General features: G+C 47.1%; 1 protein-coding gene across 1 annotated transcript in view; it reads right to left on the bottom strand.

Moving 5' to 3' along the window:
• Window positions 1–12951: 12951 nt before the first annotated feature.
• FGF18 (fibroblast growth factor 18) overlaps window positions 12952–15840 on the bottom strand; it is a 68572-nt gene continuing 65683 nt past the window's right edge. The window contains exon 5 of the mRNA XM_005144161.4: window positions 12952–13257. Within this exon, the coding sequence (XP_005144218.1) occupies window positions 12991–13257 (267 nt within the window). The 3' untranslated portion in view covers window positions 12952–12990. The remainder of the gene's footprint in view (window positions 13258–15840) is intronic.

The following is a 15840-nucleotide window of genomic DNA, read 5'->3' as shown; positions in this document are numbered from 1 at the left end:
CATCCCTGGTGGTGTTCAAGGCCAGGGTGGACAGAGTGGCATGGTTTATAGTGAGGGGTTGGAACTGGATGATCTTAAGGTCCTTTCCAATCCTAACTATTCTATGATTCTATGACTCTATGATTCTATGTCTGCAGTGCTGAGCATATGGTGTGGATAGTCCTGGGAAGGGGGTCACAGCACACACTGCTCTGGGGCTTCAGATGCAGGTTGGTCTGATGGCATCACCTGGACTGGCCATGTCAGCACAGCTCTGATTCATTCCAAAGCTGAACTCCTCACTTGTGCCCAGCTCTGGATGCGTGCGGCCTTGCCAGGGATGATGCAATGTTGGGGGCAGGAGGAAAGGTCCTGGCACCACGCTGCTAACCATGGGAAACTTCATCATTTCCATTTCAAAACTTACAAACTGAACAACCTATGCTAGAACTGGCTGGAAATTTCCACACGTGTACAAATAAGCAAAATCTGTGCACTAAAGAAACCTGCATTTTTTGTCAAAAGTATCAAAACTGGGAGCTGAAATGCATTCTTTTCACATTTCAGTGTTTCTAGACTTTGTTTCTAGCTTGGAAAAATGCAAAGAAGTTTCCAAGGAAAAAAAAAATACCCCAAAAAACCAAAAAAACACCTCTGGTGAAAAAAAATTCAAAACTTAATCCTTGAGCTGTACTTTTCAAGGCAAAAAGGACAGAATTCCCAGTTATATTTCACCGGACCCCTAGCTGATTCCTGACTTAACATTTAGCCTTTGTTTAATCATCCCAGCCCAAACCCATGCTCAGCTCTGGCTGATTTCGGTGCCAGCACTGGGGTGTCACTATATGACCTTGGGCTGGTCACTGGGTGCACATGGTGTCAGGGGCTGCCCCGGGGCATGGGCTGCTCTGTCTCCTATCCTTGCCCAGGGTCATGCCATGGTCACCAGCAGAATGGGTGCCAACTCATCCCATTACCAATCCCAGTGCTCCCCACTGGCATCCCTCCCCTCCTGAGAGCTTCCACCCAAAGAGGCAGGGTCTTGGATGCCTGATTTTGACTGGAAACACTGGGGAGATGAATCTGAATTCCTTCTCATCAGCCCAAACACTTCTTTAGTATTTATGATTGGGAATGATCATAATAGCTGGTCATAATTTAAATGTTTTTTCTAACTCAGGAAATTTCCAGGCAGGTTGAACAGCAAACACAGTAATGTGCCCACCAGTTACAAATCAGTAGTCCTGTTGGTTTAATTCATTTGCCCAGAAAAATAATTAATGCAAAACTGATGGTGGCTTTTGCTTGTTCCCTAAATCAATGTTATCAAGTACATGCCCTCAGTGCATTTTTACTGCAATTATAAAGGTTTTTCCAGCTGGAAAGTGAGTCAGCTTAACTTTTTTCTTTTAAACTAATGACCATTTAATGTCAGATAAAAGGTTTAGAGGAAAGGATTAAGTACCACTTTCAACAGAGATAGTGGGAGATAACTGACTCAATTTACCCCTGACATAGGTGCAGGGCACCAGCACATGTGTGAGATAAAATACAGCAGAGCCAGAGCAAGGGACCCCACTGGAGACACATCCTTCTCCCAATGCAAGTGAGTGCTCACATTTTCCCCTCCATCGTCCCAGCACATTAGACTCCACATCTCTAACAGGTATCCCTGTGCCCTGCGGGAAGACACAGCTATTCCTGGTCTGAAACTAGTAACACCCTTCAAATAGCAGAGGAGAACTTCCAGGATAGATGTGAAGCCAAACCTAAAACCCCAGAAAGCAGATAATGGAATGAAATCCTCCAGGTCAGGTACTTGCCAGCAGACACAGGCACAGCCCTCCCTTGGTTCTCCACCTCCAGCCACATTTTCACTTGCACCCACCACCGCTCCTCTGGAAGCTTCCAGACCAAATAACTTTCGCTAATCTTTCATCTCTGCATGTTCCTTTGATCCGTTTTCCTTTCCTCCATTGCTGCCATTTTCAAGAACTTTGGGATAGTTTCTCCTGGAATGATGTGTTTTGCCATTTGCCTGCACGGGTGACCCTGTGCACAGCACAGGCTCCTGCAGCAGGGCTGCTCTGGGTACCAATGCTCCTCTCTGCTTTCCTGGGGCTTTTTCTCCACATCCCAGAGGACAGTGTGGCACTTTTTGCTCTGGCTGTGAAAAGCCAGGAAAGGCTTTGATTGCTGTTCTGGGGCACGAAGCACTTGGCTTGGATGAAAAGGTATTTAATGGAGCACATACTGTAAAGATACTCACCCCATCACAAGGTCCCACTCCCAGCTCCCTTGCAATGTGGCACTGTACAGAAGCCACCTAATAAATGTTTGTGTCATTAATTCCACCTAAGGGCAGGGGTTTGGTTTATTCCCCAGGTCAGTCATGTTTTGAAGGTGATCCCCTTGCCTCTGGAGGTGGCTGTGAGCTGGTCTCTGGCTTGTCCCATGCATATGGAAAACAAAGCCTTGGGGAGGGAAAAGGCTTCTCCAGGACTTGTGGCTGAGCTGGCAACTGTTGGGTCAGTCCCAGCACCCGAGTGGAGCTGCTGTCTGCTTGGAGAAGCCACCTGCAAAGGATGAGGGTCTGTTTTCATTGTCTTCTTGAGCACGACATGATCTCAGTTCACACCTTGAAGAAGCAAACATCCAGCCCTGAATCACTTGGCTGCTGCAGCAGATCATAGATTAGAACACCTTGGGCCTGGTTCAGACCACCTACTGCGACGTCTGACAGCAGCACCCCACTGCTGAGCTGGCCAGGACAAACCTGCTCCCTGTGGATGATGGAGAGGACACCCAGCTCCTCTGCAGCACCCCAGAGCTTTTAGAGCCAGACTCACCTCCCACCCAACAGCTGTATTTGATGCTTCCCAGCAAATCATGCACCTCTTTGGGTTCCTGCAGTTTAGCATCCTGCCATGTGCATGGATCTTCTGAAATCACAGGAGAAATCCGGCTACAACTTGCCAGATGGATGGGACTTGAACACCCAAATCCTCCGGGCGGCAAAAGATCTCAGCCCAAATGTATGCGAGGAGCTTGTACAATCAGGCTGTGAAACACTAAGCTCAAAACTTGCCATGTTCAAGATGAAACGAGTAATCTCAACCTCGCCCCCGACTGGGATCGTTTGCACTTTCAGCTGCTTTGTGTGGCTGGTGTGAAAGGCAGCAAGGGCTGAAGAATACCTGGGTGACCCTATGGAGGCAGAGGCTGATACTTCTTCTCTCCAGCACCAACCAGCTGGTGTGGGTGGCCATACAGCACTGCCACGTGCCAGTGTGGGCACTGGTTTAATGGTGCACAAATGGGATGGTACCCGAGTGACGTGGGAAGAACTTCAGGATCCAAAAAGCACCAAGACAAAATGCAAGCTAGGGTTTGCAAGCAGGGTGGCTGCCACCTGGGCAATGGTCTCCTGTGGAGCTTCCTGTGGGGATGGAAATACCAGAGATAGGATGGACCCCTAGAAGGGTCCTACAAGGCCACCACGGAGTGTCTTTGCTGCTCCTTCAGGCAGCAAAGGAATGTGAGAAATGCCAGGCCTATGAGATAGGACAGACAAAGGCCCAAAGCACACCTGGAGGTATCCTGTGCTCTCTTTAGAGCTGTTTAACATGGACAAAACAAGGTTGAACCACCCTGGCTTTCATTGCATGTGATGGAAGAAGCACCTGTCCATAAGGGTATATGCTGCCCAATGCTCTGCCCTCCTGAGGCCAACCTCCAGGCTCCCATAGTCTGAACCCAAGGCTAATCACCAGGCCATATGTTAATTCCCCCTAAGTCAAGAACCTCTCTCTTTGACCAGTTTTGAAGTTTGCTGCCTTTCATTGAACTTCCCCTCCTGCGTTAGGAGAGCAGGTGAGCGGGAGATCCCAATTTACTTTCTCTGCAGTCTAGACTATTCATTACTTTCCTGTCTCTAAATGAAGCAGGCGCGGTCCTTTCAATACCTCCATAAAGCATTCCCTCACCAGGCCTCTAATCATTTTCATTGTCAGCCTCTGAACACTTATTATTTCCACTATATCCCCTTTTGAGATCAGATATCCAGAGAGGAGCTCGGCATGTTAGCCAGGGTCTCCTCCGGATCTCTGCTGTGAACAGGCAGGCTTTCAGGAGCGTTTTACATCCCTCTCTTCAACCATCCTCATATTTTCTTTTAGTTTCCCAACAGCAAAAAGGAAAAAAGGCCCTTGAGTCTCTGTGGATAGCTCAATAAAAGCATAAATGATTACAATTAACTTGGAGCCCGACGACGTGCATGTGTAGCTTGAATTATTCCTCACCGTGCCTTGCCTTGCAGTTGTCAGGGGTGAATTTTATCTGCCATTGTGCTGCCCATTCACCTAGCTTTGTGTGGTCTGACAATATCTCAACCCAAGGTGGTATATGGTTGCAGGCACTGCCGCTCTTGTTATTTACAATGGCTAATTAAGATCCTGCTACAACCTTCATCCCACCCTTAATTCTTATGAAGCAGCCAACAAAAGGTTTTGATTTCCTTTTTGGCTGGAAGACCTTTTGGCTTCTGCAAAAAGGGGATTAAGAATGAAAGCACATAAAGGTATGTGCACAATCACAAAGTCATAACAGCTCTCCGAGTGCAGTCTCCCAGGAATGAAACGCAGCATTAGCAAGAAGGGCTAATTGGGACTGGTTTAAAGTGCACATTGTGTAGCCGAGTCCGGTAACACTTTTGATCAGGCAGACAACACAGCCACAAATTGCTTTCTTCCCCCTCCAAAATATCTGACCCCGCAGGACGTGGCGTTTTACCTTTCCCAAGCAACCCAGACAGACAGACGGGCAGACGATGGAGCTCACACAAGAGCCTGGGTCCCACCAGCTGCTCTGCAGGGCACAGCATGGACAAGCCCCGCTTTCCAGGGGCCCAGGCAGATGGAGGGTCCCTGTCCCCCACACTCAGCCCTGGGATCCCCAAGGGTGATGCTGGGTCTGATGACGATCACCAGTATCGCTGTCATTGTGACTCTAGGATCAGATGGAGCTGTACATACACAACTAGCTCAGACTTTCTCTCCCTTTCTCTGAGCACAGCCATTGGCTGTGGGTTTAAGAGCAGTTGCTCTCCACCACCTCTTTGCCTTCAGAGATGGGTGCAGATATTGGGTCTCTCACTGCCTGCAGAGAGCCTCCCGATTGCAAACCTTGCTCCAGATCCTCCCGATTGCAGACCTTGCTTGAGATCCTCCTGCTTGCAAACCTCACTCTAGAAGCAGCAACCTTCCCCATTGCCCTATCCTCCTGCAGGCAGCCACCCCTCAAAGGCTCTGCATAGGGTGCTGTGATCCCCAGAGCCTGTCCACAGCCCAAAGCCCTCCTCTCTTAGTCCCTGCAACACTGAGCCAGCTCTGTGAGCCAAGCTTGGGAAGCTGGTTCATTAGCTCTTGGCAATGCCAACCCTCAAAATGTCATGGCATGCAGAAATCTATGAAAACCAGAGACCCCAGACATGTGTTTTTGTTTGTTTGCATGTGCCAACATTTCCAATGGCTCAGAAATGTGTGCCTGTGAAGGCTGCATGTGTGTTATTCATTTAGGATCATTTTCAGCCCTTATAATAGGAGGCTCGTTTTATCCTTCTGAAAGCTCTCGAGCAGAGATGATAGCAGCTCTAAAGCCTGTCATGGCTGTAAATGACATTTAAGCTCCACATAGCTGTCTCTCCTTGGAAAACAGACCCCTGAAGGAGTGAAAGGGTTTTCACTCTGTGCTTGTGTCAGATACATGGATAGATAGGCAGCTCACTCCTCTAGGCTCCTTTGTAAACCCCAGCCAAGATTTTTACATTCTGATTCATGCAAATACGATCATCTGATCAAAGTAACATGTGCTACCTCCCAGGAACTAATGCACTAATCGTTGGCGTGCCGCGGGCCATGGCCTATCTCACACCATCGCTTTCCCTCCTTGTTCCTGACACTGCTTCCTCCTGTCCTTGCACACAACATCCCTCAAGCAGACAGCTGGCTCTGAGCTAGGACGGGGTCGGCTTCCAGCCACCTCTGCACACAGCCTCACAGAGCCTTCCCTTGTGCCCTTTGTGCTCCATGTGCCAGGGTTTCTTGTGGCCCATCTCTCCCAGCTCCTGATGGAGAGGTGGTGTACCCGACACAATGGGCACGTGTCTCCAGATCCCATGAGGTTTTGGGGTGAAATCTCCCGATTACAAACTTCTCCCAAAGCTTCCATAGCTCTTTCCATTTACTCAGGGTGGAAGCAGGTTTGGAATTGCCTCTTTTGGGAAAAAAAAATGGCCCTTACAAGCCTGGACTGCACAAGCTGGTGAAACCACAATCCAGAGGAGGAGTAGGTCCTCAGTGCCTGTCTGGAAAGAGGGAACTGCAGCATTACCTATGGTGCTTCCCCTGGCCAGGCCATGCTGTCCTTCATCCAGGACACCCCTCAAAACACACCAGGAATCTCATGACCCTTGTGCTGCTTAACCAAGGAAGAAACTCCCATTAGAGGTTCCAATGTGGTTACATCTGTTATTCCTGGCCGCCGTGGTTGTTTTTTTCATAACAAAGGCAGTGTTTTCTATCCTTTAGGTCTGAGCAGACCAATTCATCTCTCTTCAGATGGGTTTGATGTGGCTTGGGAAACTCAACCGGTCGTTTCCCAAGCCTGGCGTAACTCAATTACACTTCCTATAGCTCAGCCAAGGGTCCCCCAGCCTGGCAGCCACTGGGGCTGTGCAGACAGTTACCCTGGTGTCTGCCACAAAACTGGAAACAGGTTTTTCCTGGGCAGGTGTCAGCCACCTTTGGACTATAACGTTCCATAACTAAATAGAAACAAGTCCCACCCAAAACAAACATGGTTTGTCAGGTCATGGTCATGGCAGTGGTTGCCACCAGTATCTGAGGGTAATCACTAAATCTACAGGTCTTGACTGATGGGGAGACCTCCGTATGTGCCAAACCTTGCCATGGGACAGGGATGCTGCAGGTGATGCACCAGGGGATGCTCATGGACTAGGTCTCCTTGGGTTGGCACCTTAATATGGGTGTTGCAATCTTGAAATGCTATGGGAGGAAGGAAATGGGTTATGAGCTTTTTTCCCATCAGCCAGAATTCAGCCTCTGGAGAAAAGGGGGTGGCAGCTGGGGGGGCAGCAGAAATAAGACAGGGCCAACCCAGCGAAGGTTTGGTGTATGGACCCCTCAGCAGGCTCTATGGAATGGTGCTGGGAGTTACCCGCCATGGTCTCATCAAGTGCAGCAAGGTGGGATTTGCTAAAGAAGCAGTAAACTGCCACAGAAATGGAGTTTTAGAGTGCTCAAATCTATGCAGGGACATTGAAAACAGATTCAACTGAAAACAGGCAGGGGAGATTTTTTTACACTTCAAATACCTCTTTTGCGTCCAAAGTGAGGCTTCTGATTTCTCTTTCCTCCCTTTAAAGTCCCCTACATATAAATAAATGAAATAAATTGTTAAATGCAGTGAATTAAACGTCTTTGGTAAACCCAAACCTCTCCACCCCGTACTTTGTCTCACTTAAAAAGAAGTTTCAGTTTGACCTGATTTTTCCTCCCCAATTTTTCAGCTCACACCGTTGGAAATAACAGAGTCTGTGTAGGTTACATCATCCGTGAGGAATCTCCTCTCATCCATCTCCAAATGAATAACAACGAACAGTCAAAAAATAATTGAAGTTTTATATATATCCCTTGGCCATTCAGGTGGTATGGCTGGCACGAGACATAGGCACTTGAAACAGCTGTTGTGAATCTTAAGTATAAACTTCCACCCTTTGGCACTACACCAGGAAATTATGCATAGGAATTTACCTGCTTTTCCTTGTAGCAGACCAAAATCACGATGTTTAATACAATACGTGTTTAATGTTGAGAGTGGACAGGAGACAAAGGCTTTTTCCCTAGAGGACAACCAGGCTTTGTCTGATCTTTTCTGCTAGGTTGGATGAGTGGGACCAAGAGGGGCTCTGGGCTGTGCCACAACAGGCAAAGGGCTCTGAGGGCAACACTTGCAGATAGATTAATATACACACACCTTCTCCTCCTTCATTGGCATATACCTGCATTTTCTGGGGCACTGAAATGCCCTACAAAGAACAATCACTGCTCCACACACACACTTTCCCATATATTACAACCTTATTTTTCAAAGGCAGGTATGGTAACACAGCATGCTCTTTTAGTCAAAGTCACATGTTTTCCATCACCCAACCTATCCCACCAAGGCACAACTCCATTTGTTCAATCAGATCATGCTTGGTGGACAAACTCACCTAGATAAGACAAATTGCTATTCCATATTCTCCATCCAGAGCCTGAGGTCCTGGCTGACATCTCATTCCACTCCTTTTGTAAAACTATGGAGGCACCAAAACTCTCAGTGAATGCAGGAAAGCTGATGGACGTCCATGGGGCAAAACACTGCCCCTCCTAGCACCACACACTAGTCAAGCCTTGCACCAAGAGCTGGTGTAGGCTGGGCTCAAAGATTTGTTTAAACCAAACCTAACTTCTACCTTGCCGTGTTTCCATGAGCCATGGTAAATAAGCTATTGCAAAGACCAAGACAGCTAGAGGCATTGCAGATGGCAGGGGTTTGCTGAGCTCAGACCTCATGGTGCTTTCCAGGATCCTTCCCAAGCTCTGCTCCACTCACACATGCATCTCCCTGTAGACACAATGGGTTCACAGGCACTAGAGTACCCAGATCATGAAAGCTATGGCCTTAACTACACAAATCATGGACATAAAAACTGGGTCTTCTCATCACTCAAGCATTAGGGCAACATCCCTTCCCCAGACTTCATTATTTTTGTCCCAGTTGCTTCTTTATCACCTAGTCCCACTTTGAGACATTTATTGGAGTCTATCAGCTACACTCCCAGAAGCTAGCTTTAATTGTGTAGATATCATACATACTGATGTCTAAGAGATGTAGTTGAAGGAATCAGTTCCCTTTCAAAGGTAAGCTACACCTTTGGGCAGGGGCCATAGCCTCCCACTTGCAGAAGGGCAGAGCTAAAACTGCAACTGTGCTCCTGGAAGAGGCTTCTCTGCTGCTTCACATCTGCAAAAGTTCACCTCTAACTGTGAGTCTGTGAACCAGAGGTATGGGGATGATCCTGAGCTAAAGACAACTGCAAGGACAGACAAGAAAAACCAGCACCAAGTCTCACATGCTCCCAAAGGATGCATTGCCACAAGCCAGCTGTTGACAAGGACAGTTCAGGCTCAAACAGGGCAGATAAGGTGCAGCAACCACTTGGCTTTGCAGCACAGAGCCTGCAATGGCACCTATACCTTCATCAACAAGGCAGAGGCAGAGCAAAACTACTTGGCTGGCAAGCAGGAAAGACCACACCAGCTTCAGGGCATCAGCTGCAGGGATGTCAAACATGATCAACTGCTCCCACCCGCCAACAGCTCTGTGGTCCAGGACAAGTTGCCATTGAGCTGGAAGAAACCTTGCACAGGAACCAGGACACTTTGTCCTTTGGGCCAGTGAGCCTCAGGCAGGGCAAGACGATGTTGTGGTGAAGGGTTTGCCTTACTTGAACTAGACACAGAGCATAGCTGAGCTTTGACCACCCATTCCTCACCATCACAGGAACAGCACAGGAAACCCACCACCCAGAAGGTCTCACCAAACAGCAGTCTGGTTTGGGCAACATGCTTAAAGTATTGACAAAAACTCCCCTGGACCTACAAAGCTTCCCTCCTGGGATGGACTCCCATTGCAGCATGCCCAGCGGCTTCATGACAAACCCAACCACAGCGTTATCAGAGCGTGCCACTATCTGATCTCAGCTATGAAAACAGTGCTACAAATCTAGCAGCATTTCAGAAACAGAAGCTACAATATACTCTTATTAAATCCAATTAAGTAATGTATTTGTTTTAAAGTGTGCCCACCCAGAGCTCCACACACATTTATTCCACCAGTTGCTCCAAGCAAACACCTAGTGTTACACCCCTCACTCTTGGGGTTGTTTCCACAATAGTAATTAAATCCTCATTAACAATTTTCAATTATAAAGTAAATCAAATGTAATGGCCTACATGGGGAATCTCAGCTCATATTCAGGGAGCCTGAAGGATTTGAAGGAAGACATGCTAAACACCACAGACAAGCTGCTTCTGGAGAGTCTGGAGATCAGCAGAAGGACCTGACAACAGCCTCTTGCAACCTCTGGCCTAACCACCAAGTGTGACCCAGGCACAGAAACACCATGTGCCTGGTGGCCACAAACACAACACCCATCACTTAGCATGGGGTGGATTTCCCATGTTCCAGTTCATTTCTTGAGCCCCTCATCCCCAGAGCACACTTTTGCCCAGTGTGAAGGCATTCTGAGGGGTATGAATTCTTCTTGTCTTTGCCCCTGCTTTTGTTGCTGTTAAGAAAGCCTGAAGAGCAGAAATTCAAACGCAAATACTCAATGCACACCATCCTCAGCCAACATCTCTCCAATGGCACCTAACCCAGGTGAGCATCCTACCTCCTCACCACACTGACTTTTCACTTTTTCACCTTACTGCTGTCCAGGAAATACTCTTAGAAACCAGCAACACAAGGGGCAACAGCCCCAGCTGCCAGTTGCATGACCCCTAGTTCCCATGTGCTGGTCTCCAAAACCAGTGGGCACTGTGGAAGAGGGAGCAGATCCTCCCTGGTTGCTCACAGAGATGCCTTCTCCCCAGCCTCCTCCATCATTTACTGCCTCCACCCCTTCAATTTCCCCAGTGGCAAACCAAGCCTGTCGTTCTGACTGCGAAACCATCAGTGCCATGGGCCATGGCGATATTTCAAGGAGAAAAAAGGCACCCATAAATCCTTTCTTGCTCTGGAAATTAACTGGGTTTCTCCTCTTGGAGGTACGAACACAGCAAATCTCCAGCCGCTCCCAATCCTCCACCCCCAGCGCTCCTCTGAACTTCCCCCAAATCTCTCCCACATGAATCAATCTGAAGGCAAAGCTGGCCAAGCCTTCCAGCCCCCACCAACCAATTCCACCACTGTGCCATCAGGTCCTGTTTCCATGCTGGTCTCCAGGTGCACCAGAAAAGCAGCTCCCAGTATATTCACTGGGAGAGGGGCTGCTCTAGTGACCACCCATGCTTACCTGGGGTGAAGACATCACCTGTAAGGCTGCCCAACCTTTTGTGGAGCAGCATTGGAGTGACCCTGCTTAGCACTGTTCATTTTTCTCTAGGCTTGCAAGGTTTGGAGATTGTTTCAGATAAGCATCCTCAAGCTTGCATGCTTATCTGCACCATCGCCCAAACAGCTTTGATCTGCAGGATTTGGCTGCAGCTCTCAAAGTTATCTTGAGAAAGCTTGTTCCGGGGAGAGTCGTTCTTCTGATTAACAAGAAAAAGCTTTCTTAGTGGCTTTGAGCATTTTCAGGCCTGGCTGGCATCAGGGAGTGTAGCCGTGTCTGCACACAGAGAGAAGGAAGAAGTCAAGCGAGCTTCTCCTTAAGGCTTCACTTGGACTCAGTTCTCATTTTCACTAAAATCTGAAGTCAGTTAGTTCATCTTACTTCTTTTTCCCCCTTGCTGTTCCACACTGACCACATGGATCAGTCTGTGGATACAGGTTCACACCTTGCGTTTATGTGTGGCTTTACATCATCCACATCATCTGCAAAACACCAGGCAAAACTGGCTGGACCAATATGGAACGCAAGTTACTGACAGGCTGGGAGAACTACACAGGGAAGGGAGAGGGATTTGTGCCACCAAGGGCAAGGTTTGAAAGTCATAGTATTGGATTAAATAGCTGAAACAAACAGCATCTCTCAAAACCTGTGGTGAAGGAAACACAAGCCACATGTAAGTACGTGTCAATAATCAGGTGTTAGCTTTCCAGTTTACCTTCTGCTTGGCCAAAGCTTTAGGAAATACTTGTTGGGCTGAAAAGGATCAAATTTAACTCTTGCTCTTGAAAAATGCCAGTGTGGATCTGAGGATTCTCCCACTCTCAGCCCATCATCACCCATGCAGGGGTTTTCCCTTGTGGGAACAACAAGGGAAGAAGACAGCATTAAGGAAAAGGAGGAATTACAGAATTAATAATGAAGATTATAGTGGGAGAGCTACCCCAAACATATCCTGCTGACCTCACATGGAAGATAAATATGCATTAAACCCCCACTACTCAGGGAGGGGAAAGAAGTGTGAACAGCAAAAGTATGTACATGTGTTTTAAATAATTTTTTTAATTGTTGAGGCAGTAATACTTGGTTCATGGAACTGCAATATACAGAGAGGTGAAATAAATAGCTTATATATATATAATATATATAATATAGCTGGTTTTAAAATATTCCCTTATCATTGGTGTACTAGGTCATCTTGTAGTCACTTGAATGTAGTTAGCAGCATTCTCCAGAACTGAGCATAATGCAGGATCACGGAGCCGTGACACCTTATGTCGTCAGAAAGGTTACAGAAGATCGATGCGTCGAGAACTCCACGGAAACTCACTCACTGCAGCACACACCATCTTGTCTTGGGCCGGCGGGCAGCAGACAATAAATAGATTACTGCAAGAACCGGCACTTTTCGGGGCAGGGTCTCAGTAACTTTGGGAAAGAACTTTGGTTTTCTTTGGTTTTTTATTTCCTTATCTTTAATAATTACTTTGTTTGCTTGTTTTTCTTTTCCTCCTCTGGGGATCTGCTGGAAAAGTTGTCCTTTCCAAGAAAACAACAGCAAAATAAGCACCTGTGTGTCATCAACAACAAGAAGTCAATTTAAATAGAGCAGTTCGGTTTGTTTTTCAAGTCACAATAAATCCCTAACAGCTTTTCCCCAGCGTTTGCCATCTAGTCTTTTATTCCTTTTTTTTATTTTTATTTTTTTTAAACACAATGTACAAAAATAGAGCTTCTTCCTTATTTTTAATGTAAAAATATTCCTCTGCTGTAGTTTTTTTTTTTCTTTTTCGTGGTTTATTACTGTGACACTGTTTGTTTTTTGTCTATTTTTAACTGGGGTTGGTGGGTCGTATTCTCTTAGTCCTCTTGGTGACTGTTGTGTACTTGAAAGGTTTCTGTATCTCCACTTGCCCCTTTGGGTACCTCTTCATGAAATGGACATCCTGCTGGTTTTCCCGGGTCTTGGGCCCTTTCCGTGGCCTCCCCTTTTTGGTGAATCCAACATACCAGCCTGAATACTTTGCTGACATCAGTGCCGTGTAGTTGTTTTCTAGGACTTTCTCGATGAAGACACACTCCTTGCTGGTGCCATCGGGCTGAAAAAGGGGAAAAAAGAGGAAAAAATTCATTATCCCAATGCAAGCCCAGTGACCAAAACCCAATTTGGCATAAATAAAATCATCACATCTGGACCTTGTTTTGGGTTCAAACATTGTTAATAGGAGCCGTAACGAGCATCAGCTGAAATAAAAATGAATAAAAAGTATGAAAGCATGAGATCATAATTTCATTTTTTAAACACTGCTATCCAAGGAGAGAAAGATGTTTCAAAGATGGTTGAGTTTATCAAGTCCAGCTCCTTCAGTTCCAAGGAAAGCAAGATATTTAGCTTTGCTTTTTCCACTAGGAAAGGAGGAGGAATTGAACTTGTGCCAGAAAAACATCATCCTTCATCAGAAAACATAAAACAAATCAGAATCTCATACAGGCCAAACAACAGTGTTTCCCCTTCTTCTCTTCTGCCATGTTTTATGAAAAACCTTATGGACTTGCATCCATACTACCCAAATCCCACTAAAATCATTACAAGCCTTAATCTAAGTCTTCCCAGTGCTTTGAAAACAACCCCTTGGCAGCATCCTGGACATGATTCCTGACAAATTAACCTCATGTGGAGCTCCAGACATGAGCCAGTGGGGTGCAGGAGGTGTTGAGATCCCTGAGCCCACTCCAGTCCTTGGGACCCTGTGGAGCCTCGAAGCCAGGGGTTATTTCCCAGCCACACTGCACACCCCAGGCTCAGCTCCAACTCATATCCCTGATGCTGATGTTACAACAGCAGTGGAAAGGGCTGTTTCCACGACAGAAGGACTGCCCAGGGGGAACAGCATCCCATCAGCACCCTGATGGGATTGCAGGTACAGGACAGTGTGCAGCAGTGTTCTCAGTCACCAGAGTGGGTGACCCAAGCTCCTGGTTTTACACCGTGTCTCAGAGTAGGCTTTGGTTTGGAAGGGGGTTTTGTTTCTGGTGGCAAAGGGGACAGAGTCCTTCCCCTTTTCCAACCTTTTAATCTCAGCCTAAAAGCAGCCACACAAAGCTCAGGACCTGGCTTAGCAAGCCATGCCCCTAAGTTACTTTCCTCCTTGCAGAGGGAGCTAGGATTAGCGCAGAACTGGAGGCCAAAATCACCTGTGCACAAGTGTGGCTCCCCAACCACCCATACTGCTGGGATTCCTATCCCAGTGCGGCCACTGGATTGAGGTGTTGACAAATAGGGTTCAACTCAGCTTGGTGATCTAGACTAGCAGACCCAGAACTGGACTTTGAATGCAGCAGCACATGTATCTCTGTCTTTACACGGCACTGGAAAGAGTTGCAGCATCACTCAACAGCATCTTTAAGTCCTTCGGCACAAAGAAAATTCTTTTCACATATAATCTTCTGCCAAAAAATATGTTTTGCCCTTTAACTGCTGAGATACTGGTGCTGCACCTCGAATGTCATACGTTGTGTACACTTTGTTTTATGTGTCAAAAGATATTACAGAGTAGATACAGGCTCACTTCAGCCCTGGGTGTTTTATGGAACCCAGACAAGGATAAGCACAGTATGGAGCACCATACAGAAATGAATGCTCAGGAAAGCCAAATGAAGGATTTTCATCACAGTACGAGCCCAAACCAGCTCTCCACTGAAGTAAAATAATGAGTTTTTCAGTACCGCAGGCCTATGCTTGCACCTCTGATTCCCAAACAACCATGTACAAGCTACAAAAGGATCTGTGAGATGGAAACCATCAGGTACAACAACCCAAGCTGGAGTCACACAGGCAACAAGAGAGGAAAAGCTTTGCCATCACCAGCCTCCAGGACCCACGATTCCTCAATATCTTTAGCAGAGCTTCAATTCAATCCATGTAACAATATGTGATGTTTACCCTAAAATAATTAATGCATCATCCTGCCCAAAGGGTCTCATTACCAAGGGCAGGTCTCATTAAGAGGGCATGGGAGGATCACAGCAACTTCTGCATCACACATGCTAATTCAGGGTCAGTGTTCCCTATACATGCCCCCTGTACAGGGCAAAACCAGCTCTGCCACAGGACCAGCATTCTTCATCCCTGGCTAGGCACAAAGGTCCTAATTTTATCATGTACCACTGGAAGCTCACAGATGCTTTAATGAACGGCAGAACTGGGCAAAGCTCAGTGGTTCCAGTTCCTGGGGGGGTTGTTCTCTGAGCCCTGGTTTGATCAAAGCCACATGAGTGGGGAAGGGGGAAATCAGTCAACACCACAGGGTTCCACCAGGTTTCAATGGGAAGCCATAAAACCAGCCCCAGGTTTCTCAGGGCTCAGCCCACTACAAGCCCTTCTCCAGTGAATGGCGAATTCTTAAACAATACCATGGCTGAGTTTCAAATCCACCCAAACCCAGGTGCTGATGAGCCGACCGGATCCGTACCGCAGGGGGAGCAGGTAATTGGAAGGGCTGTTTCCCGCACGCTCGTGGAAAGGGCCTGGATTTGAGCCCTGACCTTGTTGCTAGGAGAATTAAGGCTTTTTTTTGGTGCAATTTGGGAGGTTTCCGCTTGTACTGCAATGTCAGTTTCTCATGGAAAACCAAGGCTGGAATGAAAAGAAAACGAGTGTGTAGGAGGGGGAGTTATTCTAT

This window comes from Melopsittacus undulatus, chromosome 10 (genome assembly GCF_012275295.1).
Source record: "Melopsittacus undulatus isolate bMelUnd1 chromosome 10, bMelUnd1.mat.Z, whole genome shotgun sequence".
NCBI classification, from domain to species: domain Eukaryota; kingdom Metazoa; phylum Chordata; class Aves; order Psittaciformes; family Psittaculidae; genus Melopsittacus; species Melopsittacus undulatus.
The sequence above is the reverse complement of the archived record's forward strand: the minus strand, read 5'-3'. Positions and strand labels throughout refer to the sequence as shown.